General features: G+C 39.8%; 1 protein-coding gene across 5 annotated transcripts in view; it reads right to left on the bottom strand.

Annotated features, from left to right (window-relative positions):
- Positions 1-27,674, bottom strand: part of RASGRF2 (Ras protein specific guanine nucleotide releasing factor 2) — a gene marked incomplete at its 5' end in the record, with an annotated part of 237,048 nt that overhangs the window by 134,212 nt on the left and 75,162 nt on the right. For all 5 annotated transcript variants that reach the window (XM_082458029.1, XM_082458028.1, XM_082458030.1 and 2 more), the window contains 4 exons: positions 8,915-9,108; positions 9,491-9,570; positions 21,496-21,749; positions 25,367-25,456. In XM_082458029.1, the coding sequence (XP_082314155.1) occupies positions 8,915-9,108; positions 9,491-9,570; positions 21,496-21,749; positions 25,367-25,456 (618 nt within the window). The remainder of the gene's footprint in view (positions 1-8,914; positions 9,109-9,490; positions 9,571-21,495; positions 21,750-25,366; positions 25,457-27,674) is intronic.

Below are 27,674 nucleotides of genomic sequence, written 5' to 3' on the forward strand. Positions count from 1 at the left end.
AGGCCAGCATGAGCAAAGGTCAGGATGAGTAACACTAGATCTTCTCTGCTTGCCATCATCACTTCTGAAGAGCTCATCTCTACTCTTACAGTTTTGACTGTTTCACACGTATATTTTTTTAAGAAATACATTTAAAATGAACTATGCTTCAAACATCAAACACACACAGAAATGTCACCAAGAACACATGAAGATAATAAAGTTTTATATTATAAAGAAACGATTATTTTCTCAGATTTTTAATATAATCATACATTTCTTTTTTTAATTTAATTTTATTTTTTATACAGCAGGTTCTTATTAGTTACCTATTTTATACATACTAGAGTATACATGTCAATCTTAATCTCCCAGTTCATCCCACCACCCCCCCACTCCACCCCACCCCCCCCACTTCCCCCCTTGGTGTCCATACGTTTGTTTTCTACATTTGTGTCTCTATTTCTGCCTTGGAAACTGGTTCATCTGCTGTTTCTAGATTCCACATATAGGCGTTAATATACAATATTTGTTTTGCTCTTTCTGACTTACTTCACTCTGTATGACAGTCTCTAGGTCCATCCATGTCTCTACAAATGACCCAATTTCATTCTTTTTATGGCTGAGTAATATTCCATCGTATATATGTACCACATCCTCTTTATCCATTCATCTGTCGATGGGCAATTAGGTTGCTTCCATGACCTGGCTATTGTAAGTAGTGCCGCAATGAACATTGGGGTACATGTGTCTTTTTTTTTTTATTATAAATTTATTTATTATTTTATTTATTTATTTTTGCCTGTGTTGGGTCTTCGTTGTTGTGCGCGGTCTTTCTCTAGTTGCGGCAAGTGGGGGTTACTCTTCATTGCGGTGTGTGGTCTTCTCATTGTGGTGGCTTCTCTTGTTGCAGAGCATGGGCTCTAGGCATGCAGGCTTCAGTAGTTGTGGCATGCAGGCTCTAGAGTGCAGGCTCAGTAGTTGTGGTGCGCAGGCTTAATTGTTCCGCAGCATGTGGGATCTTCCTGGACCAGGGCTCGAACCCATGTCCCCTCCACTGGCAGGCGGGTTCTTAACCACTGCGCCACCAGGAAAGTCCCCTGCTGGAAGATCTTTAATCACAGTTTCAATTTCATTACTTGTGACTGGTCTGTTCATATTTCCTATTTCTTCCTGGTTCAGTCTTGGAAGGTTATACCTTTCTAAGAATTTGTCCATTTCTTCCAGGTTGTCCATTTTATTGGCATAGAGTTGCTTGTAGTAGTCTCTTAGGATGCTTTGTATTTCTGCAGTGTCCATTGTAACTTCTCCTTCTTCATTTCTAATTTTATTGATTTGAGTTCTCTTCCTCTTTTTCTTGATGAGTCTGGCTAAAGGTTTATCAATTTTGTTTATCTTCTCAAAGAACCATCTTTTAGTTTTATTGATCATTTGCTATTGTTTTCTTTGTTTCCATTTCATTTATTTATGCTCTGATCTTTATGATTTTTTTCCTTCTACTAACTTTGGGTTTTGTTTGTTTTTCTTTCTCTAGTTCCTTTAGGTGTAAGGTTAGATTATTTATTTGAGATTTTTCTTGTTTCTTGAGGTAGGATTGTATTGCTATAAACTTCCCTCTTAGAACTGCTTTTGCTGCATCCATAGGTTTTGGATCGTCGTGCTTTCATTGTCATTTGTCTCTAGGTATTTTCTGATTTCCTCTTTGATTTCTTCAGTGATCTCTTGGTTATTTAGTAATGTATTGTTTAGCCTCCATGTGTTTGTATTTTTTATGTAATTTATTTCTAATCTCATAGAGTTGTTGTCAGAAAAGATGCTTGATATGATTTCAATTTTCTTAAATTTACCAAGGCTTGATTTGTGACCCAAGATGTGATCTATCCTGGAGAATGTTCCATGTGCACTTGAGAAGAAAGTGTAATCTGCTGTTTTCGGATGGAATGTCCTATAAATATCAATTTAATCTATCTGGTCTATTGTGTCATTTAAAGCTTGTGTTTCCTTATTTATTTTCATTTTGGATCATCTGTCCATTGGTGTAACTGAGGTGTTAAAGTCCCCCACTATTATTGTGTTACTGTTGATTTCCACTTTTATAGCTGTTAGCATTTGCCTTACGTATTGAGGTGCTCCTATGTTGGGTGCACCCAACATAGGAGCACCTCAACACATATGTGCTGGGTGCACCTATATATATTTATATTTGTTATATCTTCTTCTTGGATTGATCCCTTGATCATTATGTGGTGTCCTTCCTTGTCTCTTGTAACTTCTTTATTTTAAAGTCTATTTTATCTGATATGAGTATTGCTACTCCAGCCTTCTTTTGATTTCCATTTGCATGGAATATCTTTTTCTATCCCCTCACTTTCAGTCTGTATGTGTCCCTAGGTGTGAAATGGGTCTCTTGTAGACAGCATATATATGGGTCTTGTTTTTGTATCCATTCAGCAAGTCTGTGTCTTTTGGTTGGAGCATTTAATCCATTCACATTTAAGGTGATTATTGATATGTATGTTCCTATTACCATTTTCTTAATTGTTTTGGGTTTGTTTTTGTAGGTCCTTTTTTTCTCTTATGTTTCCCACTTAGAGAAGTTCCTTTAGCATTTGTTTTTGAGCTGGTTTGGTGGTGCTGAATTCTCTTAGCTTTTGCTTGTCTGTAAAGCTTTTGATTTCTCCGTCAAATTTGAATGAGATTGTTGCAGGGTAGAGTAATCTTGGTTGTAGGTTCTTCCCTTTTATCACTTTAAATATATCATGCCACTCCCTTCTGGCTTGTAGAGTTTCTGTTGAGAAAGCTGTTAACCTTATGCGAGTTCCCTTGTTATGTTATTTGTTGTTTTTCCCTTGTTGCTTTTAATAATTTTTCTTTGTCTTTAATTTTTGTCAATTTGATTGCTATGTGTCTTGGTGTGTTTCTTCTTGGGTTTATCCTGCCTGGGACTCTCTGCGCTTCCTGGACTTGGGTGGCTATTTCCTTTCCCATGTTAGGGAAGTTTTTGACTATAATATCTTCAAATATTTTCTCAGATACTTTCTCTCTCTCTTCTCCTTCTGGAACCCCTATAATGTGAATGTTGGTGCGTTTAATGTTGTCCCAGAGATCTCTTAGGCTGTCTTCGTTTCTTTTCATTCTTTTATTCTTTATGCTGTTCCATGGCAGGGCATTCCAACTTTCTGTCTTCCAGGTCACTTATCCGTTCTTCTGCCTCAGTTATTCTGCTATTGATTCCTCCTAGTGTATTTTTTATTTCAGTTATTGTGTTGTTCATCTCTGTTTGTTTGTTCTTTAATTCTTCTAGGTGTTTGTTCTTTAATTCTTCTAGGTCTTTGTTAAACATTTCGTGCATCGTCTCGATCTTTGCCTCCATTCTTTTTCCGACGTCCTGGATCATCTTCACTATCATTATTCTGAATTATTTTTCTGGATGGTTGCCTATCTCCACTTCATTTATTTGTTTTTCTGGGGTTTCATCTTGTTTCTTCATCTGGTACATAGTCCTCTGCCTTTTAATTTTGTCTTTCTTTCTGTGAATGTGGTTTCCATTCCACAGGCTGCAGAATTATAGTTCTTCTTGCTTCTGCTGTCTGCCCCCTGGTGGATTAGGCTATCTAACTAATCATACATTTCTTATCATAATTTTTGAAAATTGGTTCATAGAGAAACAGATATAGTTATCAGCAAGTCACTTGATTCTGTACTTTAGATTTACTTGGCTGTTTACGATTTTTTTTTAAATTGACAATCCTACTGCAATATTCTCTTTAAGAATTAAAACTTGGGAAAAGATATGTTCACTCTTATTACATTCTGATCCTGTTTCACCTTAACTCATCCCTGTAGCAGTAAAAAGTATTGTTTAATTAGATTATTTGTTTGTACTTTTGTTTATGAACAGACTATCTGAATTCTCTTAAAGGCAGAAACACCACCAACCCTGTGAAGGGTTTAACAGACCACAGTGGAGAGTTAACTCGAGTTATATATGTTAATTTAACTCAACATATTTTTTACTGGCTTATAAGCTAAATTTTTTTAGAAAACAGGGGCAGTGTGTTAATTTTAATAAAAACCTGCATGAACAGCAGCTACCATAATGCTGCCCACAGTGGGTCAGATTGGGAGCTTGAGGTTGCATGTGCACACAATCATTCAGCAAAACATAAGGATTATTCCCCCATTTTACGGATAAGGAAACAAGGCACGAAGAGGTTCCATAACTTGCCCAACGTGGCCTCATAGTAAATGGCAGGGCCAGCCACGAGCCTGGCTCTCACCAGTGCACTAGCCCAGTGGGTCTCTTCTGCAGCGACTGGGTTCCTACTCAGCACTTAACAGGACGTCTAAGAATGAAGAAAGTAAAACAGCTTCCCAAGGCCCTGCTCTCTTGCAGGTGGTGGTCTTCGTTGGGTTATTTGCTAATATTTACTGAGTGCCCATATTTATGCACTGGCACAGAGGGCAGCGCCATAAGCACAGACCTTGATCTGCAGCTCATATTCTGGGATCACGTCCTAGGGAATGTCATCCAGGTTTTGGAAGTGCAGACTCCTCAGTTATAGGAGGATGGGGCACAGGAGACCCCTCCCTCGGAAGCACATGGGAGGAGGCTTTCTGGCTCTCTACCCCATAAACTTCTCACTAAAACAGCTGGTTGGTGCATTCCATTTGGTGAAGGCTCCTGGGATAAGTATGCTTTCAAATATTCCTTTTGCACAATGCCATGATTGATAGAAGTTTGCCCCTAAGTTAGTGCTACAAGAAAATCAAGGCAATCAATAGCTAATGTACTCAATTTTCCATAACAAAGAGGGCAGGAGTGGGAGAGCCTGACTACTTATAATGCACTGAAAACCCACAAAACTAAGTTTAGTCAATAGCTTCATGATCCTCCCCCATTAATTAAATCTATTTTAGAGAGCTCCTTGGCTAAGCTTCAAGTGGATGGATTTGAAAGTAACTGGCCCACCTCATTTTCTGGTGGAGAAACAAACAAACCTGAAATTACCAAAGAGTAGGCAAAGGACTTCTGCAGAGAGAAATGGACAGCTCACCAAAGAGTTCATCTGTATATTCAAGAACTGATTATAAATCTGTCCCCCTGAAACCAAGGATCATAGCATTGTCTAGGTGAATCATAATTCTTCTTTCAATTATGAAATAATACTTGTCACTTTATAGACACTAATTAGCTTGCTGTCCAGTTACAGTAAACAGGTGACTAGAGCAGGAAGTAGTTACTTTCTGGAAGACCTCTAACAGCGTTATCTTTGTCAAAAGCAGATTTCATCATCTGCTGACCTATGGATGTATGAGCAGCTGAAGCCAATTTAAACAGTACCAGCCAAGCCACTGTTTTTGCTAAATAAAAATTATGTTAATGACTACATTATTGTCTACAACAAATTTATTGGTAACATGAACTTACTTGTCTGATAGTTCAAATGAGGATACATTCACTGCATCATCAATTAAGGATAAATTCACTATAATTCCTCCATGTTTCCATAGTTCAGCATAATTCATTGACAGCAACAACTGACTTACTCAACAAAGGGCCCAGGAAGAGGGAGAATATAACACTTTTCTAAATATACACAGGCTACCATACGACCCAGCAATCCCTCTACTGGGCATATACCCTGAGAAAACCATAATTCAAAAAGAGTCATGTACCACAATGTTCATCGCAGCTCTAGTTACAATAGCCAGGACATGGAAGCAATCTAAGTGTCCATCGACAGACGAATGGATAAAGAAGATGCGGCACATATATACAATGGAATATTACTCAGCCATAAAAAGAAACGAAATTGCGTTATTTGTAGTGAGGTGGATGGACCTAGAGTCTGTCATACAGAGTGAAGTAAGTCAGAAAGAGAAAAACAAATACCATATGCTAACACATATATATGGAATCTAAAAAAAAAAAAAAAAAAGGTCATGAAGAACCTAGGGGCAGGACGGGAATAAAGACGCAGACCTACTAGACAATGGACTTGAGGACATGGGGAGGGGGAAGGGTAAGCTGGGACAAAGTGAGAGAGTGGCATGGACATATATACACTACCAAATGTAAAATAGATAGCTAGAGAGAAGCAGCCGCATAGCACAGGGAGATCAGCTCGGTGCTTTGTGACCACCTAGAGGGGTGGGATAGGGAGGGTGGGAGGGAGGGAGACGCAAGAGGGAAGAGATATGGGGATATATGTATACGTATAGCTGATTCACTTTTTTATAAAGCAGAAACTAACACACCATTGTAAAGCAATTATACTCCAATAAAGATGTTAAAGTAAATAAATAAATATACACAGGCTAAAAGTTTCCAGTTACTGTACCTCTCTTTCTCCCTCTGCCCCCATACCAAACTTTGCCTCCATATGCATACTTAAGAAAAATTCTGGGCAGTGGCCCCCTGGCAGTATGAGCTAAGGTCACCTCTTCCATTCTTGTTCTACAGGAAAAAAGCGTCACATCCCAGCCTCATCCCAAGGTATCCAGCCTACACTGGAGCAAGGCAGATGTGCAGAAGTACCACCACTAATATGATGTATGCCGAGGGAAGTAGATATAGCTGGACCATCTGAGGGAGCAAACACCTTCAGGACTCCTTAGTGAAAGGACCAAAGGGGAACAAGAAGGATAGAATGAACCTAGTAAAAACAACCTTCAAGTTTCTAGAAAGGGCACTTTTCCCCCAAGTGTTCCATGTGGTCACTCCTAGGGAGAAGGCAGGAGGGAGAGACACCAAGGAGAATAAGGCCCTCAGGCAGCAACTCCAATCTTTTCCCCTCTTGGTCTGTTCAAAATAGCTACAGAGAAGTGAAATAGTTATGGGGAAGTAAATAAATAAGAGCACAACTCAGCACTCTTTCAATTTGCACATTTCTTGCAGTTGGACCAATTCTGGCTAAATTCTTTAAGTCTGAGGCTTCGCCCAGCATCTTTTGGTTACCCTGGTCTTAAAGAAACCAGAGAACCTCAACATCTGACCCTTCAGCTAAATTCTAGGATTTGGGGCCACTGCAGTCTTGGAGGGAGGGATCCTAGACTATTAGAAAGCTCCTGGCAACACCACAAGTTGCCCAGCCCAAACTTCCAGAACCTGTCTAGTCCCCCAGAGAGCTAGAGCTCTGGGAGAGAATTAGAGCTCAGCTGCCCCGATCTCGAAATTAAGACACAGAGATTCAGATTGGTTCAATTATGTTTCCCAATGCTACGAATGAAGGGTGAGCAAGACATGCAGGTCTCCTAAACATTCTCAGTCCAATGATCCTTTTCTAACATTATGGGAATTCCCTGGCGTCAATCAAAATGCCAAGTTGTTTTTATTGGGCTTAAACTCCAGGGGGAGGAAGGAAGGTTGGTAGAAGAATATCTCAGCATTTTTAAGAAATCCAAAGGCCTTTGCAAGGTCCTACATTCAACTGTGTTTGGATACCTCACCTAAAATGCAAGTACAGTTCTGCCATTTTAAACCATTGAGTCACACCAAGGTGAATAAACAGTACTTGAAAAGACATTACTGGGCCATCAGAAAGGGAGGTGGGAACCTCTCTGAATGTGAACCTCTTCCACAATCCTACCTTTGTATGTTCATCTAAGCTGGGGGTTGCTAGGCAGATACAACTTAGGGTATTTAATCATAACCTAGAGGTAACTGCCAAAGATTCAAATAGACTCTTAGAACATTGAACTATATAATATTTGTTTCACTGTAAATAAAATCTTAAATTATAACTTTGTATAAGGTTTTTAAAAAGCAATTTTTTTCTTTATAGTTTTTCTGGTGAAATATTTGTTCAGAGAGGCAAAGAGTTAAACAATTCAGTTCCACAGGAGAAAAAAAAAAACACAATAACTGTATAAAGTTTCACTCTACTTAGGTTGTTACAAATGCATCCTTTTGGTTTTGAAAAAATGTCACTAAACTTCTATCGTGACTTCCAGGATTTCAGTCAGGAGTGACAAACTTTAAGACAAACAATTATGAACCAGAATATCATTTCTCTCTGAGGCTACAAAATGATCAGCTGGGGTCAGAGAGGCTGGTTCCAGGGGACAAAGCTCTCCACAGAAACCATAACACACATGATTAGGAGAATCATTTTGCCACATGACAGTTTGGAAGCCTGGCCAGAAGCCCCACAAATTCCGCAATGGGAACACTCAATGCTTTTCCGAAAGAACAGAATCAACACTTTTTAAAAGGACAGGAGATTCAATTCACATTTTGGCCTCTGCAGTTCTCACTAAAGAGCGGTAAAGTCTTAGATATAGGAAAGAATGCAAGTGTACTTGATCCTTTGGGTTGCTCTAACCCCAAAAAGTGAAGCCCCAGCCTCACTGCAGCAACCTGACTAGGGGCCAAGAGTCCCCAGGCCTGGCCAGTGCCTCTGGCTCCTTTGTCTCCACAGCCTCTGTGACAGGGAAGGTCCTCCTTTTGCTCTGCAGAGCTCCAGCCAAGGAAGCCTCAGCAGCAATCACAACAGGGCAGGAAAACAAGCACCTTCCCAGAAGTCCTTCCACTCCCCCGGAACCTTTTATGCAACCAGCACGCACTGGAACATTTGCACAGCATCTTATTTCTGTAAACCTAATAATATTTTTAAACACGCTGGAGGAGGAGACTCCATGGAAGAGGTCTGTGAGGAATCTTTCTATAAAGAGAAATTTGTGCCGCTTTTCAAAAAAATCATTCCTCATTTGTCTCAAAAATTCCTGATTTTCTTACATACACTAGACAGGCTAGAGAGAGTATGTGTGGCATAAATTTGTTTATCTCAGGGTCAAGCTCAAGATGACAGATGATGGATATGTGCTGTAACCCCCCATAGGGAATACTTGCACATATCACGCTGGTCACACTGGGTATCAGTTATATCGAGCTGGAACCAATGACTTACAAAATGCATCCCAGGTGACTTACCTGAAACATTGGATAGGTCAAGAACGTCTCCAGCATCCTCCCCTCACAGGCAGGGTTAGCTTCGTACTGTTTTAAGAGTTTGTCAAAATCTCTGTTTTGCTTACAATTGGCGAGCACTTGGAGGCTGTACTGGTGATTACGCACAAATTCTTGATAAATGTTCAGCATGGGGAGCAAAATATCAAACAGATCAGCTGGAAAGAAGAAGTAAACATGGCAGTTTCTCTTGATGCTCTGTAAATTATCCAAGGTACAGGGAGAAACTGTTCACTCTGCAGGAATGGCAGAGAGCAGCTCCTGGCACCAGGTGTCACACTACACGGCCCCAGTCCAGCTGCCTGAATGACTGACCCGGTAGAACACACCCCACAGTAGAGCCCAACTCTAGCCCCCAAAGAACCATGACGGGCCAGGGGAAAGGATCAAAAGGGCAATGAGGCAGAGTCCCAGTGCCTGAGGAAGCTCACAGATCATTACGGAAATTCAGACAGCTTAGGTCGAATAACACTGAAGCTATTTTACTCTAACTGTAGCCATATTAAGAGAAAATCTTCTCCCTCTAAAGCATGGACTTACCTAAAATTAACGTAGGCCAATTGGCTATCCTTGCCTTCAGTCCTTGATGAAATATTTCATGAAGAAACATGATTGTTTCGCTATAAAAAATGAAAATATAATTTAGTCACTGCAAAGAGTCTATTTTGTTAAAGAAGTCCCTTGAGTCCTTAAATCCTTAATAAATACATGATATTCATGTCTCTGAGGGCCTCCAAACTGTACACCCAATAATGACATGGATTACACCAGCTCCCACAAAGCAATTTATCTTTCAGACAACCTGAAAACCTCAAAGAAAATTCTGAGCTAAGCCTCAAATTTTGGAAGATGGTAAGCACCACATCACTGTCATATAACCCTCTTTATCGATTTATAATAAAAACAGCTTTCTACTGTTAGGATGTAGCCCTTCTTCAACAGATAATCAGAAAATTAGTTTTGATCCTTCTCTATTCAGATTTAATTCTAGACGCTAACTCGGGGAAAGCTCTCTTTCACTAAAATGAGTTTTGACAGGAGAGAGGGGAAAAGACTTGACAGACCTCTACCACTATCACTCCTAAGACACCCATGACAGAAATGTAGAGGAATCTTCTAAAAAGGATGGAGCCTATACAGATATACTAAACTGAAGAGATACATACACATAAATTAGAGATCCAAATTTCTAAAAGGTTCAAGAAGGGTAGTTACCGAAGTAACATTTGCTTTCTCCTCATTCCTACTGGAATGAGCCTTTGAAGGCTTTTCTGAACTACCACATCAGCAAAATCAAATACAGGATTATTCATGTCAGTGAAATACTTTGGTTTGTTGTAAGTCCAATTCCACTACAAGAAACATCAATGGGAGGGAGCTGGGGAAGATGGCGGAAGAGTAAGACGCGGAGATCACCTTCCTTCCCACAGATACAGTAGAAATACATCTACACGTGGAACTGCTCCTACAGAACACCCACTGAACGCCGGCAGAAAACGTCCGACCTCCAAAAAGGCAAGAAACTCCCCCCATACTTGGGTAGGGCAAAAGAAAAAAGAAATAACAGAGACAAAAGAATAGGGACGGCACCTGCACCAGTGGGAGGGAGCTGTGAAGGAGGAAAGATTTCCACGCACTAGGAAGCCCCTTCGCGGGCGGAGACTGCGGGTGGCAGAGGGGGGAAGCTTCGGAGCCACGGAGGAGAGCGCAGCCACAGGGGTGCGGAGGGCAAAGCGGAGAGACTCCTGCACAGAGGCTCGGTGCCGACCAGCACTCACCAGCCCGAGAGGCTCGTCTGCTCACCCGCCGGGGCAGGCGGGGCTGGGAGCTGAGGCTCGGGCTTCGGTCGGATCCCAGGGAGGGGACTGGGGCTGGCGGCGTGAACACAGCCTGAAGGGGTTGGCGCACCACAGCTAGCCAGGAGGGAGACCGGGAAAAGGTCTGCAGCTGCCGAAGAGGCAAGAGACTTTTTCTTGCCTCTTTGTTTCGCTGCGCGCAAGGAGAGGGGATTCAGAGCGCCGCCTAAATGAACTCCAGAGAAGGGCGCGAGCCGTGGCGATCAGCGCGGACCCCAGAGACGGGCATGAGACGCTGGGGCTGCTGCTGCCGCCTCCAAAAAGCCTGTGTGTGAGCACAGGTCACTCTCCACACCGCCCCTCCCGGTAGCCTGTGCAGCCCGCCACTGCCAGGGTCCCGTGATCCGGGGACAACTTCCCCGGGAGAACGCACTGTGCGCCTCAGGCTGGTGCAACGTCACGCCGGCCTCGGCCGCCGCAGGCTCACCCCGCCTCCTCTGTACACCTCCCTCCCCGCGGTCTGAGTGAGCCAGAGCCCCCGAAGCAGCTGCTCCTTTAACCCCGTCCTGTCTGGGCGGGGAACAGACGCTCTCAGGCGACCTACACGCAGAGGCGGGTCCAAATCCAAAGCTGAACCCCAGGAGCTGTGCGAACAGGGAAGATAAGGGGAAATCTCTCCCAGCAGCCTCAGAAGCAGCGGATTAAAACTCCACAAACAACTTGATGTGCCTGCATCTGTTGAATACCTGAATAGACAACGAATCATCCCAAATTCAGGAGGTGGACTTTGGGAGCAGGATATATTAATTTTTCCCCTTTTCCTTTTTTTTGTGAGTGTACATGTATATGCTTCTGGGTGAGATTTTGTCTGTATAGCTTTGCTTTACAATAGCTTTATTTTACTTCACTATATTATAGCCTCTTTCTTTCTTTCTATTTTTTCTCCCTTTTACTCTGAGCCGTGTGGGCGAAAGGCTCTTGGTGCTCCAGCCAGGCATCAGGGCCGTGCCTCTGAGGTGGGAGAGCCAACTTCAGGACACTGGTCCACAAGAGACCTCCCAGCTCCACGTAATACCAAACGGCAAAAATCTCTCAGAGATCTCCATCTCAACATCAAGACCCAGCTTCACTCAACGACCAGCAAGCTACAGTGCTGGACACCCTATGCCAAACAACTAGCAAGACAGGAACACAGCCCCATCCATTAGCAGAGAGGCTGCCTAAAATCATAATAAGGCCACAGACACCCCAAAATACACCACCAGACGTGGACGTGCCCACCAGAAAGACAAGATCCAGCCTCATCCACCAGAGCTGAGGCACTAGTTCCCTCCACCAGGAAGCCTACACAACCCACTGAACCAACCTTAGCCACTGGGGACAGATACCAAAAACAACAGGAACTACAAACCTGCAGCCTGTGAAAAGGAGACCCCAAACACAGTAAGATAAGCAAAATGAGACGACAGAAAAACACACAGCAGATGAAGGAGCAGGGTCAAAACACACCAGACTTAACAAATGAAGAGGAAATAGGTAGTCTACCTGAAAAAGAATTCAGAATATTGATAGTAAGGATGATCCAAAATCTTGGAAATAGAATAGACAAAATGCAAGAAACATTTAACAAGGACGTAGAAGAACTAAAGAGGAACCAAGCAATGATGAAAAGCACAATAAATGAAATTAAAAATACTCTAGATGGGATTAATAGCAGAATAACTGAGGCAGAAGAAAGGATAAGTGACCTGGAAGATAAAATGGTGGAAATAACTACTACAGAGCAGGATAAAGAAAAAAGAATGCAAAGAACTGAGGACAGTCTCAGAGACCTCTGGGACAACATTAAACGCACCAACATTCGAATTATAGGGGTCCCAGAAGAAGAAGAGAAAAAGAAAGGGACTGAGAAAATATTTGAAGAGATTATAGTTGAAAACTTCCCTAATATGGGAAAGGAAATAGTTAATCAAGTCCTGGAAGCACAGAGAGTCCCATACAGGATAAACCCAAGGAGAAACACGCCAAGACACATATTAATCAAACTGTAAAAAATTAAATATAAGGAAAACATACTAAAGGCAGCAAGGGAAAAAAAACAAATAACACACAAGGGAATCCCCATAAGGTTAACATCTGATCTTTCAGCAGAAACTCTGCAAGCCAGAAGGGAGTGGCAGGATATACTTAAAGTGATGAAGGAGAAAAACCTACGACCAAGATTACTCTACCCAGCAAGGATCTCATTCAGATTTGATGGAGAAATTAAAACCTTTACAGACAAGCAAAAGCTGAGAGAGTTCAGCACCACCAAACCAGCTTTACAACAAATGCTAAAGGAACTTCTCTAGGCAAGAAACACAAGAGAAGGAAAACACCTACAATAACAAACCCAAAACATTTAAGAAAATGGGAATAGGAACATACATATCGATAATTACCTTGAATGTAAATGGATTAAATGCTCCCACCAAAAGACACAGGCTGGCTGAATGGATACAAAAACAAGACCCATATATATGCTGTCTACAAGAGACCCACTTCAGACCTAGAGACACATACAGACTGAAAGTGAGGGGATGGAAAAAGATATTCCATGCAAATGGAAATCAAAAGAAAGCTGGAGTAGCAATTCTCATATCAGACAAAATAGACTTTAAAATAAAGACTATTACAAGAGACAAAGAAGAACACTATATAATGATCAAGGGATTGATCCAAGAGGAAGGTATAACAATTGTAAATATTTATGTACCCAACATAGGAGCACCTCAATACATAAGGCAAATACTAACAGCCATAAAAGGGGAAATCGACAGTAACACAATCATAGTAGGGGACTTTAACACCCCACTCTCACCAATGGACAGATCATCCAAAATGAAAATAAATAAGGAAACACAAGCTTTAAATGATACATTAAACAATATGGACTTAATTGATATTTATAGGACATTCCACCCAAAAACAACAGAATACACATTTTTCTCAAGTGCTCATGGAACATTCTCCAGGATAGATCATATCTTGGGTCACAAATCAAGCCTTGGTAAATTTAAGAAAATTGAAATCGTATCAAGTATCTTTTCCGACCACAACGCTATGAGACTAGATATCAATTACAGGAAAAGATCTGTAAAAAATACAAACACATGGACGCTACACAATACATTACTTAATAACGAAGTGATTACTGAAGAAATCAAAGGGGAAATCAAAAAATACCTAGAAACAAATGACAATGGAGATATGACGACCCAAAACCTATGGGACGCAGCAAAAGCAGTGCTCAGAGGGAAGTTTATAGCAATACAAGCCTACCTCAAGAAACAGGAAACATCTCGAATAAACAACCTAACCTTGCACCTAAAGCAATTAGAGAAAGAAGAACAAAAAAACCCCAAAGCCAGCAGAAGGAAAGAAATTATAAAGATCAGGTCAGAAATAAATGAAAAAGAAATGAAGGAAACAATAGCAAAAATCAATGAAACTAAAAGCTGGTTCTTTGAGAAGATAAACAAAATTGATAAACCATTAGCCAGACTCATCAAGAGAAAAAGGGAGAAGACTCAAATCAATAGAATTAGAAATGAAAAAGGAGAAGTAACCACTGACACTGCAGAAATACAAAAGATCATGAGAGATTACTACAAGCAACTCTATGCCAATAAAATGGACAACCTGGAAGAAATGGACAGATTCTTAGAAATGCACAAACTGCCAAGACTGAACCAGGAAGAAATAGAAAATATGAACAGACCAATCACAAGCACTGAAATTGAAACTGTGATTAAAAACCTTCCAACAAACAAAAGCCCAGGACCAGATGGCTTCACAGGCGAATTCTATCAAACATTTAGAGAAGAGCTAACACCTATCCTTCTCAAACTCTTCCAAAATATTGCAGAGGGAGGAACACCCCCAAACTCATTCTACGAGGCCACCATCACCCTGATACCAAAACCAGACAAAGATGTCACAAAGAAAGAAAACTACAGGCCAATATCACTGATGAACATAGATGCAAAAATCCTCAACAAAATACTAGCAAACAGAATCCAACAGCACATTAAAAGGATCATACACCATGATCAAGTGGGGTTTATCCCAGGAATGCAAGGATTCTTCAATATACGCAAATCAATCAATGTGATACACCATATTAACAAATTGAAGGAGAAAAACCATATGATCATCTCAATAGATGCAGAGAAAGCTTTTGACAAAATTCAACACCCATTTATGATAAAAGCCCTGCAGAAAGTAGGCATAAAGGGAACTTTCCTCAACATAATAAAGGCCATATATGACAAACCCACAGCCAACATTGTCCTCAATGGTGAAAAACTGAAACCATTTCCACTAAGATCAGGAACAAGACAAGGTTGCCCACTCTCACCACTATTATTCAACATAGTTTTGGAAGTGTTAGCCACAGCAATCAGAGAAGACAAAGAGATAAAAGGAATCCAAATCGGAAAAGAAGAAGTAAAGCTGTCACTATTTGCAGATGACATGATACTATACATAGAGAATCCTAAAGATGCTACCAGAAAACTCCTAGAGCTAATCAATGAATTTGGTAAAGTAGCAGGATACAAAATTAATGCACAGAAATCTCTTGCATTTCTATACACTAATGACGAAAAATCTGAAAGTGAAATTAAGAAAACATTCCCATTTACCACTGCAACAAAAAGAATAAAATATCTAGGAATAAACCTACCTAAGGAGACAAAAGACCTGTATGCAGAAAATTATAAGACACTGATGAAAGAAATTAAAGATGATACAAATAGATGGAGAGATATACCATGTTCCTGGATTGGAAGAATCAACATTGTGAAAATGACTCTACTACCCAAAGCAATCTACAGATTCAATGCAATCCCTATCAAACTACCACTGGCATTTTTCACAGAACTAGAACAAAAAATTTCACAATTTGTATGGAAACACAAAAGACCCCGAATAGCCAAAGCAATCTTGAGAATGAAAAATGGAGCTGGGGGAATCAGGCTCCCTGACTTCAGACTATATTACAAAGCTTCAGTAATCAAGACAGTTTGGTACTGGCACAAAAACAGAAATATAGATCAATGGAACAGGATAGAAAGCCCAGAGATAAACCCACGCACATATGGTCACCTTATCTTTGATAAAGGAGGCAAGCATATACAGTGGAGAAAAGACAGCCTCTTCAATAAGTGGTGCTGGGAAAATTGGACAGGTACATGTAAAAGTATGAAATTAGAACACTCCCTGACACCATGCACAAAAATAAACTCAAAATGGATTAAAGACCTAAGTGTAAGGCCAGACACTATCAAACTCTTAGAGGAAAACATAGGCAGAACACTCTATGACATACATCACAGCAAGATTCTTTTTGACCCAGCTCCCAGAGAAATGGAAATAAGAACACAAATAAACAAATGGGACCTAATGAAACTTAAAAGCTTTTGCACAGCAAAGGAAACCATAAACAAGACCAAAAGACAACCATCAGAATGGGAGAAAATATTTGCAAATGAAGCAACTGACAAAGGATTAATCTCCAAGATTTACAAGCAGCTCATGCAGCTCAATAACAAAACAACGAACAACCCAGTCCAAAAATGGGCCGAAGACCTAAATAGACATTTCTCCAAAGAAGATATACAGATGGCCAACAGACACATGAAAGAATGCTCAACATCATTAATCATTAGAGAAATGCAAATCAAAACTACAATGAGATATCATCTCACACCGGTCAGAATGGCCATCATCAAAAAATCTAGAAACAATAAATGCTGGAGAGGGTGTGGAGGAAAGGGAACAATCTTGCACTGTTGGTGGGAATGTAAATTGATACAGCCACTATGGAGAACAGTATGGAGGTTCCTTAAAAAACTACAAATAGAACTACCATACGACCCAGCAATCCCACTACTGGGCATATACCCTGAGAAAACCATAGGTCAAAAAGAGTCATGTACCAAAATGTTCATTGCAGCTCTATTTACAATAGCCAGGACATGGAAGCAACCTAAATGTCCATCGACAGATGAATGGATAAACAAGATGTGGCACATATATACAATGGAATATTACTCAGCCATAAAAAGAAATGAAATGGAGGTATTTGTAATGAGGTGGATGGAGTTAGAGTCTGTCATACAGAGTGAAGTAAGTCAGAAAGAGAAAAACAAATACAGTATGCTAACACATATATACAGAATCTAAGGGAAAAAAAAAAAAAAAAAGAGGCCATGAAGAACCTAGTGGCAAGACGGGAATAAAGACACAGACCTACTAGAGAATGGACTTGAGGATATGGGGAGGGGGTGGGGTGAGATGTGACAGGGTAAGAGAGTGTCATGGACATATATACACTACCAAATGTAAAATAGGTAACTAGTGGGAAGCAGCCGCATAGCACAGGGAGATCAGCTCGGTGCTTTGTGACCACCTAGAGGGGTGGGATGGGGAGGGTGGGAGGGAGGGAGATTCAAGAGGGAAGAGAAATGGGAACATATTGTATATGTGTAACTGATTCACTTTGTTATAAAGCAGAAGCTAACACATCATTGTAAGGCAATTATACTTCAATAAAGATGTTAAAAAAAAAAAAGTTAAAAAAAAAAAAAAAAAGAAACATCAATGGGAAGTCCTACTATTTCCAAATGGTCCATGAAACACAATAGACACTGCTTGAAGACTGTGATTTGTTTTTCTTGGATAGAAATTTTAACTAAGCAGTGTTAGCTGTTTAATGATTTCAACCAAATCTAGTTCGGTAGATACTGTAGATTAGTCTTTCAATCTCCATTCCATCCCCCTTCTAGATGGAGAGGATAGAGAGGTGAAACTACATTTCCCAGGCTCCCTTGCAGATAGGGTTCTAGATGTAAATTCAGTTCCATCCATAGATGCACTTGGTAAGACATGGAAGGCATTATATTTTTTAAGTATAAACTCTGTGTTGAAATTCAAAATAATTGATCTGCCTAGGGCTTTGATTTCAGAGGCAAGGAAAGAGAATGCAGTTAAACAACAGAAATGACAACAAACATCTGATAAGCCTCACCTCTAAAAACAAAACTCTTCAAATCTCCATCTGGGACCAAGTACAGTAAATAATTGCTAATCTGTATGAAGAACATATAGCTTTCCAAAAAGAGGCACAGTATCTTGATTCAGAATTTAAACAATATGACAGACCTGGCCTTCCACATTGCAGATTAGGAAATCCAGTGGAAACATCCCCAGAGGCAGCCTAAGACCAATGTGGTACAGGCTTTGATGGCATCACTATCAGAGTACATTCACAATTCTGTCCACTGCCATTAGAACTGTTGAAACTGCATACTTAGGAGACTGAAGTATCACCAAAATGCTACCTGTATAGCCTGAGGATCAAGAGCTACCCCTCATTCCCTTAGGGCATCTCACACACTTGAGTGGAGCCACTGCTGCCCAACGTGGGGAGACCTCGCAACAGAAAAGCTTAGCTTTTAATCTTATGCTATCAGACTACCGCCCATCATCCTTCCATTTTCCAGTCTTCTACAGACCCCCAGCCACTCTTTTAATGCCTTGAGCTCTTAGCTCCCAGATCACTGTCAGTCCTTCCCCCAACACTACTCTTGTCATAATTTTTGGTGACTGCGATACGCACACAAACAACATTCCAATGATGTAGCCTCTCTCGGGTCTTTGAACTTCTTCCTCTAAGGATCTTGTCTTCCATTGACCTCCGTCAACACTACCTTAATTGTACTCCAGACCTTGTCATTGTCAATAACTGCATCCCCTTCCCTATCTCAGTTTTAGGCACACTATTCTATGACCATCTCCTTATCTTTGAGTTCATTGCCTTTGGAAACCTGACTCCCAAAATCCCTTCCCACCACCAGGACCTGAATCCATCGATCCTGCCGCCTTATCGCTGACCAAAAACCCTTCACAACATCATTTCCTTCTCGGAACAGTTTAGATTCCATGGCTCAGTGTTATAATCCCTTCCTTGCATACACCTTCAACTCCCTTCTTCTTTCCTCACTTCATCATAGTAATCTCGCACAATACCAGTACCAGTTAAACCCAACCCTTAACCCACTCTGCACCTGCACCCATGCAGCTGAAAGTGGCTAAAGAATATACAGCTACTCACCGTAAAGTCATAACCACGAGCCTAATATGGGCTTTTAGCGCTACCTAGCAGTTATATTATACTTCCCTCATCCCATCCATTCAGTTTTTTGCTCCTTGATCACTATTTCACACTTTTTCCTCTCTTCCCTGACTCTAACACTTCCCTCCCATCAGCACTGTTACCCGATGTCCTTGCTTCTTACCTGCATATGTGTCCAGTACTATTCCTTCCCTGTCCACCTAATGCCAATCTCTTGACTTATTCACCACATTCTATCCACTTCTGCCTACGCAAGTTTACTGCTCCAGCAATTCTGTCCTCTCTTTCCTACATCATTCCCCCCCTCATTATTGGTGTCATTTTTATCCCATCTAAACACACACACACACACACACACACACACTTCTTTATATTTTTACATTTACTTCCAGGTACCACCCTGTTTCTCTGATCCTCTTTAAAGCAACCCTCCTTGAAAGAGTTCTCTCTACCAATTCTCTCCGATTCCAATTCCCCTATTATCACCTAATCAGGCTTTGGTCCCCCATTAAAGTTACCAATATGCTCCAAGTTGTTAACCCCACAGTCAGTTTTCAGTTCTTATTTTATTTGACCTTTTTGACACAGTTGCTCATTCCCTCTTGCCTTGGTTTCCAGGACAGCTCATCTCCTGGTTTGCATCCTACAACCCTAGCTGATCCTCTTCATTCTCGTTTGATGGCTCTTCATATTCCTAACCTCTAAATGTTGGCATGTCCCAGGGCTCAGTCCTTGGTTCTCTTCTCTCATTCATTTGTGCTTACTTCCTTGGTAATCTCATTCAGACTAACAGCTTTCAATACTATCCATATGCTAGTAGACTCCCAAATTTATACCTCCAGCCCTGAAATCCAGACTAATAGCCAATCCTGCTCACTTGATTTCTACATTTGGAATGGCTAACAGCATCTCAGACTTGACAAGTCAGGATAAAAACTCTTCATCTTTTCCGCTAAACCTGCTCTTATGTCAATCTTCCCCACTTAATAAACAGCAACTCCATCCTTCTAGTTGTTCAGGTCAAAATCCTTGGACTTTTCTGCAAAATCCACATCAAACTCACCAACAAATCTTATTGGCTCTACATTAAAAATATACCCAGAATTCAATCACTTATCACTACTTCCATTACAATCATCTCTTGCTTAGACTATTGCAATAGCCACCTAACAGGTCTCCCTGCTACAGTCATCTCTCACCTGGTTTACTGAAATAGCCATGAAACTGATCTCCCTACAGTCTATTCTCAACAGAGAACCCAGAGTGAACTTTTAAAACATAAGTCATATCATGCTACTTTTCTCCTCAAAACCCCACCAATCTCTCCCCATCTCATTTAGAGTAAAAGCAAACATCTTTACAATGTCCTACTGTTATCTCTCTGACATGCCCCTTCACCCACACTGACCGTGGCAGTTCCTCAAACAAGCAAGGCTGGCGTGCTCCAGCCTCAGGCCCTCTGCACAGGTGGTCTCCTCTGTTTGCATCACTCTTCCCCCAGGTAGCCACATGGCTAGCACCAACTGCAATCTCTGCTCAAATGTCAACTTACCTTTGAGGCCTTCCTAAAGATTGGCTAGAGAAACTATGGGATATTCACATAATGTAATAGCATGTAGCAATTTTTTAAAAAATAGCATGCCCTTTAGATAGCAGTATGGAAAGATGTCCAGGATATATTAAGTGAAAAAAGCAGGTATATATTAAAGTACTTGCCTTTTGTGTAAGAAGGGGGGAAATAAGACTGTATATTCATGTTTGATTGATCTACATCAAGAAACACTGAAAGGATATAAACAAAACTAATGAAAACAGTTACAGATAGCAAGTGAGGAAAATGGGGTGGGCAGAGACAGAGTTAAGAGTGAGACTTCTAACTGCTGTTTGATGTCTTCATGTTGTTAAATAATTTTTTGAACCATGTAAATGTATTATCTACTCAAAAACAAATAAATAACTAAAATTTTAAGTAAAATATCCAAGCAGTCCCTTTCCTCCCTTCTCCCCTTTCCTTCTTTATTTCTTCCACAGCACTCATCACCATATAAAATACTGCATCTTTCACTTATTCACTATTCATTGTCTATATTCCCACATCAAAATTTAAGTTCCATGAAGGCAGGGACTTTCTGCTTTGTTCACTGATGAATCCTCAGCAGTAAAGGCACTGTAAATATTTACTGAGCAAATAAATTTACTAGAGAGTCTCAGGCCCTCTGTCAGTTTTTGTTCCTCCTAAAGTACTTCTGTATAGATAACATGTAAAGACCCATTAATCACTCCATTTCCCTCAGTTTATGAAGGAGATAATCTTCCCCAGCACACACTCAATAACAAGAAAACATACGTCAAATAGAGAAGAAAAAGAGAAAACTAGATGCCAAGATTCAAGATAAAGATATGAAAATTGGGAGTAACAATGAAACGCCAATGATAGCTTTCTTATTTTCAATATCATAAGCTCATAAAGGTGAATTTATAACTCTTCTTTTAAGTACGTAAAGCAAAAATTCTTTTAAGAAATACAAGTAGGTTTTTCACACGGCTCTTTAATTTATGTCAAGACAAACCTGTTGAGAAAAATACTGCTGACATCATCGTGGCTGATGGGGGGCTTCTTGGAGCTGGCCGCCATGCGTAGGGGCCGCAGGAAGCCGTTGACCAGGATGTAGAGCTGGTGAACGTACTCCGACTCAGCCTCAACCATGGTGAACACAATCTGGTTCCTCTTCCTCATACTTTCAGCATGAGGGGAACAAATGTAATCCTGCACAATGGTCTTCCATTTCCTTCTACATAACCATCCTCGCATGAAGCTCTGAACCTACAGAACAACAACAACAAAACAAAAAACAAAACAGGAATCTCAGGGCAGTGTGAGATGGCTTTCTTAAGCCAGTCAGTGGGGTGTCCATTCTGTGCCATACACACCCTGCTCTTTCATTGCTGCACTGGTGAGCCCACCACCAGAATAAATAATGTCAGGCTTTGCACCAGATAGCAGAAAAAAGGTGACTTTAAAATAATATTTTTCTCAGCTTCACAAGTTTCTTCCACGGTTTAAGCTGTTTAAGCCTACCTATAAGGACATCAGAAATTAATAATATCACGTATTTAGTTGTTAACATTTCAAGAAAGGAATAAACTACAGGTTTATTCTTTAACAACATAAAACCAGATATTAAAAATTTTTTAATTGTGGTAAAAAAACACACATAAAATTTACTATCTTATTAATTTTTAAATGTATAGGTCAGTAGTGGTACGTATATTCACATTGTTGTAGAAACAGATCTCTGGAACATATTCATCTTGCAAAACTCAAGCTCTATAACTAATTAAACAACAACTCTCCATTTCCCCCTTCCCTCAGCCCCTGGCAACCACCATTCTACTTTCTGTTTTTACGAATTTAATTACTTTAGGTACTCATATAAGTGGAATCATACAGTATCTGTCTTTTTGTGACTGGCTTATTTCACTTAGCATAATGTCCTTAAGGTTCATCCACGTTGTAGCATGCGTCAGGATTTCCTTCCTTTTTAAGGCTGAATAATATTCCATAGTACATATGTACAACATTTTGTTTATCCATTTATCTGTTGATGAACATTTGGGTTGCTTCCACTTCTTGGCTATTGTGAATAGCGCTGCAATGAACACAGGAGTTCAAATATCTCTTCAAGATCCTGCTTTCGATTCTTTTGGATATATACCCAGAAATGGGATTGCTGGATCACATGGCAGTTTTATTTTTAATTTTTTGAGAAACCACCATACTGTTTTCCATAGCAGCTGAACCACTTTACAATCTCACCGACAGTGCAAAAGGATTCCAATTTCTCTGTATCTTCATCAGTACTTGTTATTTTGGGAGATTTTTTTGATAGTAGCCATCCAAGTGGGTGTGAGGTGATATTGCACTGTAGTTTTGATTTGTATTTCTCTGATGCTTAGTGATGTTGGTCATCTTTTCATGTGTTAGTGATTTCTCTCAAGAATCACCTTTGAGAGAAATGTCTATCATCTTTAGAGAAATGTCTATTCAAATCCTTTACTTATTCTTAAATCGGGTTTGATTTTTTTGTTATGGCTGAGTTTTTTTTTAAATTAAGCTTACAAAATAAGTGTTAGAGATCAGTTCATAAGACCCCTTCTTTTTATAGATGAATAAACTTGAAGGCCAAGTCTAGTTGCAGCTTTCCTGTGTGGTTAGTCACACAGGAACGACTTGGCCTTCTTTTACCTGCTTTTTGTTAACTATAAGGACTCTCTTTTCCAGCCACATGGGCAAAACACATGTTAACAATTTACAATGGTGTTATTTTGTGGAAAAACAAAAACAAAACAACAACAACAACAAAAACACGAAATAAAACTTAAGATCAATTTTGTAGGAACATGAAAGGCTCTAAAATTGATCTGAATTCCCTAGATATGATTTGAAAAATAACAGGCAAACTGGACAAAGTGCACTGGCCTTTGTGTTTCAGCCAACAAACATTTACTGAGCATCTTTTAAATGCCCAAGTAAATGCTGGGTGCTAAGCAGATAGGTATATGTCATAATCCTTAACCCAAAGGCTCTGCTACTGGGTGAACTTGAACTCTGGGCTCCATTTCCTTATCTATAAAATAACTGACCAAAATATCTGAAGTCCTTTCTAAATATTAAAAAAATTATATGATAATTTATTAGGATTTGTTATATCTAAGTGGCAGATTCAGCAACAAAGCAGGTTGCAAATTCATATATAATTAAAAGCATTAAATTACTACCAAATATTTTTTTAGTATCATTGTTTTCTTTTCAACACATTCTTATACTTTTTATTTTTTTACACTATTTCACTCATATGGTCTAAATTATCATGCACTTAAACAACTACTCTTCTTTTGCAATATTTAAAATTCTCTCATTTACCAACTGATGTCAGCATACTATCAATTTTTATAACAGGCATTCATACAGTTGCCATACCTCAAACAATAAAAATTAAACACATCTTAGTAGAATTATGTGGAAGAAATTATATGCATATTATTTGGAGAAATCTAATGGGAAATTTCTGTGGACCAATTTCAATTTTTGGTCTCTTGAAGTTAAAAAATTATGTTGATATTTGTCAAGATCAGAATAGAGAAACTAATTCATTTGTAAACATCCCTTTCCACACAGACATTAGTTTGACTGGGGACACAATGGACCATAGAGTTAAATTCAAAACGTATTTAACAAGTTCAAAAATGAGGTTTTAAAAAAATTATTTCTATTAAGAAATAGGAAGACAGAAACTGTAAAAATTGTGTATTTTATCACTATTCCTCCATTTAACAGAAGTACTTTCAAAAATCAACTTAACTGAGTTTTGTGTTAAATAAAATCTTTCTATTTACTTTGGCAGGTATTACCTGCTGAGCAAAAGCTGGCTTACTTACTTACTATCAGTTTCTACAAGAGGATTTTATTACAATTGTTATTTTACTGATACCTTTGTTTATATGCAGCTGCATAAGCATTCATCTTGTAATAATAAAATAAAGCAAATTCAATTTAAAAAAATTTAAATTCTAAGAGAGGAATGTTGTTATTTTACTTTGTTATTTCTTGAAAACTGAAAACAGTGCAACTTAGTCCTAAGGAGCATGTCTATTTCAAATTCTGAGCAATATTTAAAGTTTTATTGCAACTGAAGGGGAATAATTACTTAGCATGAGAAAATAGGAATAAAAAAAATTTAGAAGAAATAAAGTTCTTTAACTGTGAAGCTTTTCACATAATGTTAAAGCTGAGTAAGTGCTTTTATGCAGGACAATTAAAATTATGGAACTCAAAATCAAGATGACATAAATCAAACACAGTAGACTAGAGTGAGTGCCAGGGTCTGGTTAATTGCAAAATTTCTACAGTTGTAAATGACAATAAGGTGAAAAGAGTTGCTGATTATGTGGATGTTAAACAAGAAAGAAACAACAATAAACCAGAAACCTGAGCAGATGTATTGACTCACTCAATCTTCTCACACGTTCAAAACAAAACAAACAAAAAAATTCTCTAAATAAGCACTGAAGACTAAAGCTAAAAGAAATGTTTTTGAAATGCAATTTAAAAACTACTCCCCCCAAATACACACAAAATCAGAAGATTCAGCAGCACTTAAACAACCCAACTGGAGAACACTACTGTCTGGCTTCATATCTGGCTTTGGCATCCTTCTCACAGAATCTACAAGTGGATTTCCAGAACTGGAAAGAAATCTCAAGCTGAAACTTTTCCAGAGAAGCAACCATGTGTTATCACTCTGAAGGGCAAGTCTGGGAGCCATCGGAAGAGAAATACCAAGATTGTTCTCAGCTCAGAGTCAGGGTGGCAAAGACATCACTACAGAAAGACCACTGGTCACCACGCTCTCCCAAAGTTGGAAACCCCCAGCATCCTACCTTTTTAATCTTCTTGATGTCTGGATCCTCATCTTCTTGATTGCTTTGGTAAGGTCGCATTCGTTCCTTGGTTTTATTAAGAGCGATAATCTATAACACAAAATTGGTCCATTTCATGATTTGGGAAATACTAGACTATAGCCATAAATCATAGGAAGTTATGCCTACAAGGTAGCTTATCCTCAGGAAATGTTCACGTTTTATGCACCTTATCTTCCTTCGGCGCTGAGGCAGGGGAAGCCTGACCTTCACCTCAAGCTTGTTTTGCTATGCTACTAACAAAAGTGCTTATAAGAAGTGACTGTGGAAAGTGTGAACTGGGATCTGGTTTAGAGAAATGTTAGTCCAAAACTGGGCCCTGACTGCCAGTGATGACCAGACCAAGGTCTTCTCAGCATCTCAGTGACATGTCAATCATCTCACCAAAGGCAGCTTCTTGTAATGCCCTGTGATCTCCAAATGCAGTGACACTCAGCTCAAAGCTCTTGCTTCCTATAATCAGCCTGTGGCCTTCCAAGTACACACAGTATAGCACTCACAGATCTCCTGGGGAAAATGGTAACTGCAAAAGGAACTTCAGAGCCTAGGGGTTGGTCCAAGCCAGCCAAGAAAAGACAAAAAGGCAAAAAGAACTGAAACAACTTGGGATCTCTTTAAGGACCCAGCTCAGTTCTGTGACCTATGAAGGGTGACTCAAAACCAGGTAGCCTCTGAACTACACTTAGTAATGAAATTCCCTGGACTATCACTCAATTGCAGGCTCTTGCAAACTTAAGGACCTACTCAGATTTACTAACAAGCAAACACTTAAAACACTGGGGTTATAATTGCCCCCCTCTACCTTGTCTTGACATTTTGCCCCATTACCAAATACTCTCTTCTGCCATTTTTCTGGCAGGGAAGTGGGAAAATAAAAGGAGTAGGAAATAAGTTATGGTTCCTGTCAAGTGACCACACAAGACATACCTGCTACTGACAGTTTCTAGCTGCAATATATACTCAGACTAAAATAGAACAGAGTGAAGACAGAGAAGCACACACAAATAAATATTGGGGAACATCGCTTGGTGCTGAGTTCCTCTCATGGAGTAAACGCCAACCTCTTTCACTTAGCAGACAAGCATCTGCTCCAGCTAACTGTGGCAAAGACAGAACACAATAATTTTGTTTTAAATTACAGTGCCTGGTATAGTCTTTTAAGATGCAGGTTTGTTAAGTTTTCTGTTGTTGTTTTCACTATCTCAGATTTCAGGGTTGGATCGGGAAGTTAACAGCACTAATGATACGGTGAACAGTCTGCAACTTATCATCATCAGAGAGGCAATCATATCCCAATAGGAATCAGCTTATACCCATGAGCTATCTGCTGGAGGTGATGTACACAGGCGGCAGGAGGTGAAAACCCTCCCAGGATTTGCACAGTATGTCTTAGAAGAAGACGTGAGGAAATGGAGAAGAAAATGTTGAATGACAGAAAAACGACAAGAAGTTACCAAGGCTGAGGAGCTGCATTGTTTCTGTCAACAAGGATACAGTTAGTAGCAGTAGGTTTCATTCTGTCCTATTCTTTTCTTTGGAGCTAAGAAGACACTACTGCACCACTGGTCAAAAAGAGTAGAAAAACCTCATTTGCTACATTCCTCTTCAATTCTTCAGATGCTGATCACTTCCCACAAGGAATGACAGGACAGCAAGGGAAGGTATACTCAGGTTTCTGTATACAGATGGAGGCACCTCGGAGACAAGGGAGGACCCAGACACACCACCATGGCTGCCGGCTCCACGACCACCTTCTGCTGTCACTGGAGTCAATCTCACCACCTGGGGGTGCAGAGCCTGAGGAGTTTTTAAACTTGGAGCGGGGCTGGAAGTGGATTCCAGGAATTCAGGAAAAAATCCACCCTAGCATTATGTCTTATACTTTAATGAGTTTTTCAAAATTCTAGAGGGGAGAAGGTTGGACTCCTGAGCTTGAGAAAAAGTCAAGACTTTCTGAATTCATGTTTGGACCTTCCTTAGTTGTCATTCGGACTTTAATTGAATCCATGACAGACTCACAATTATCATTACCATGAGTCAATCTGAAAAACAGTTAAATATTACAGTCAACTCTTGAATAGTCAAGCAAATGAAGGACATCAGGAGCACAAATAATTTAAAAATAGCATATTATCCTGATATTTTACTGTAGCGTATTTACCTAATCCTAACATAGACAATACATTCACTTCTCATGTATGTGTTGATGGCAGAGGAACTAAATTTGGGATCAAAATTTTGCCCTGATAGGCCTTAAGTAATCATGAGG

This window comes from Balaenoptera physalus (assembly GCF_965194825.1).
Source record: "Balaenoptera physalus genome assembly, chromosome: 3".
Lineage (NCBI taxonomy): Eukaryota > Metazoa > Chordata > Mammalia > Artiodactyla > Balaenopteridae > Balaenoptera > Balaenoptera physalus.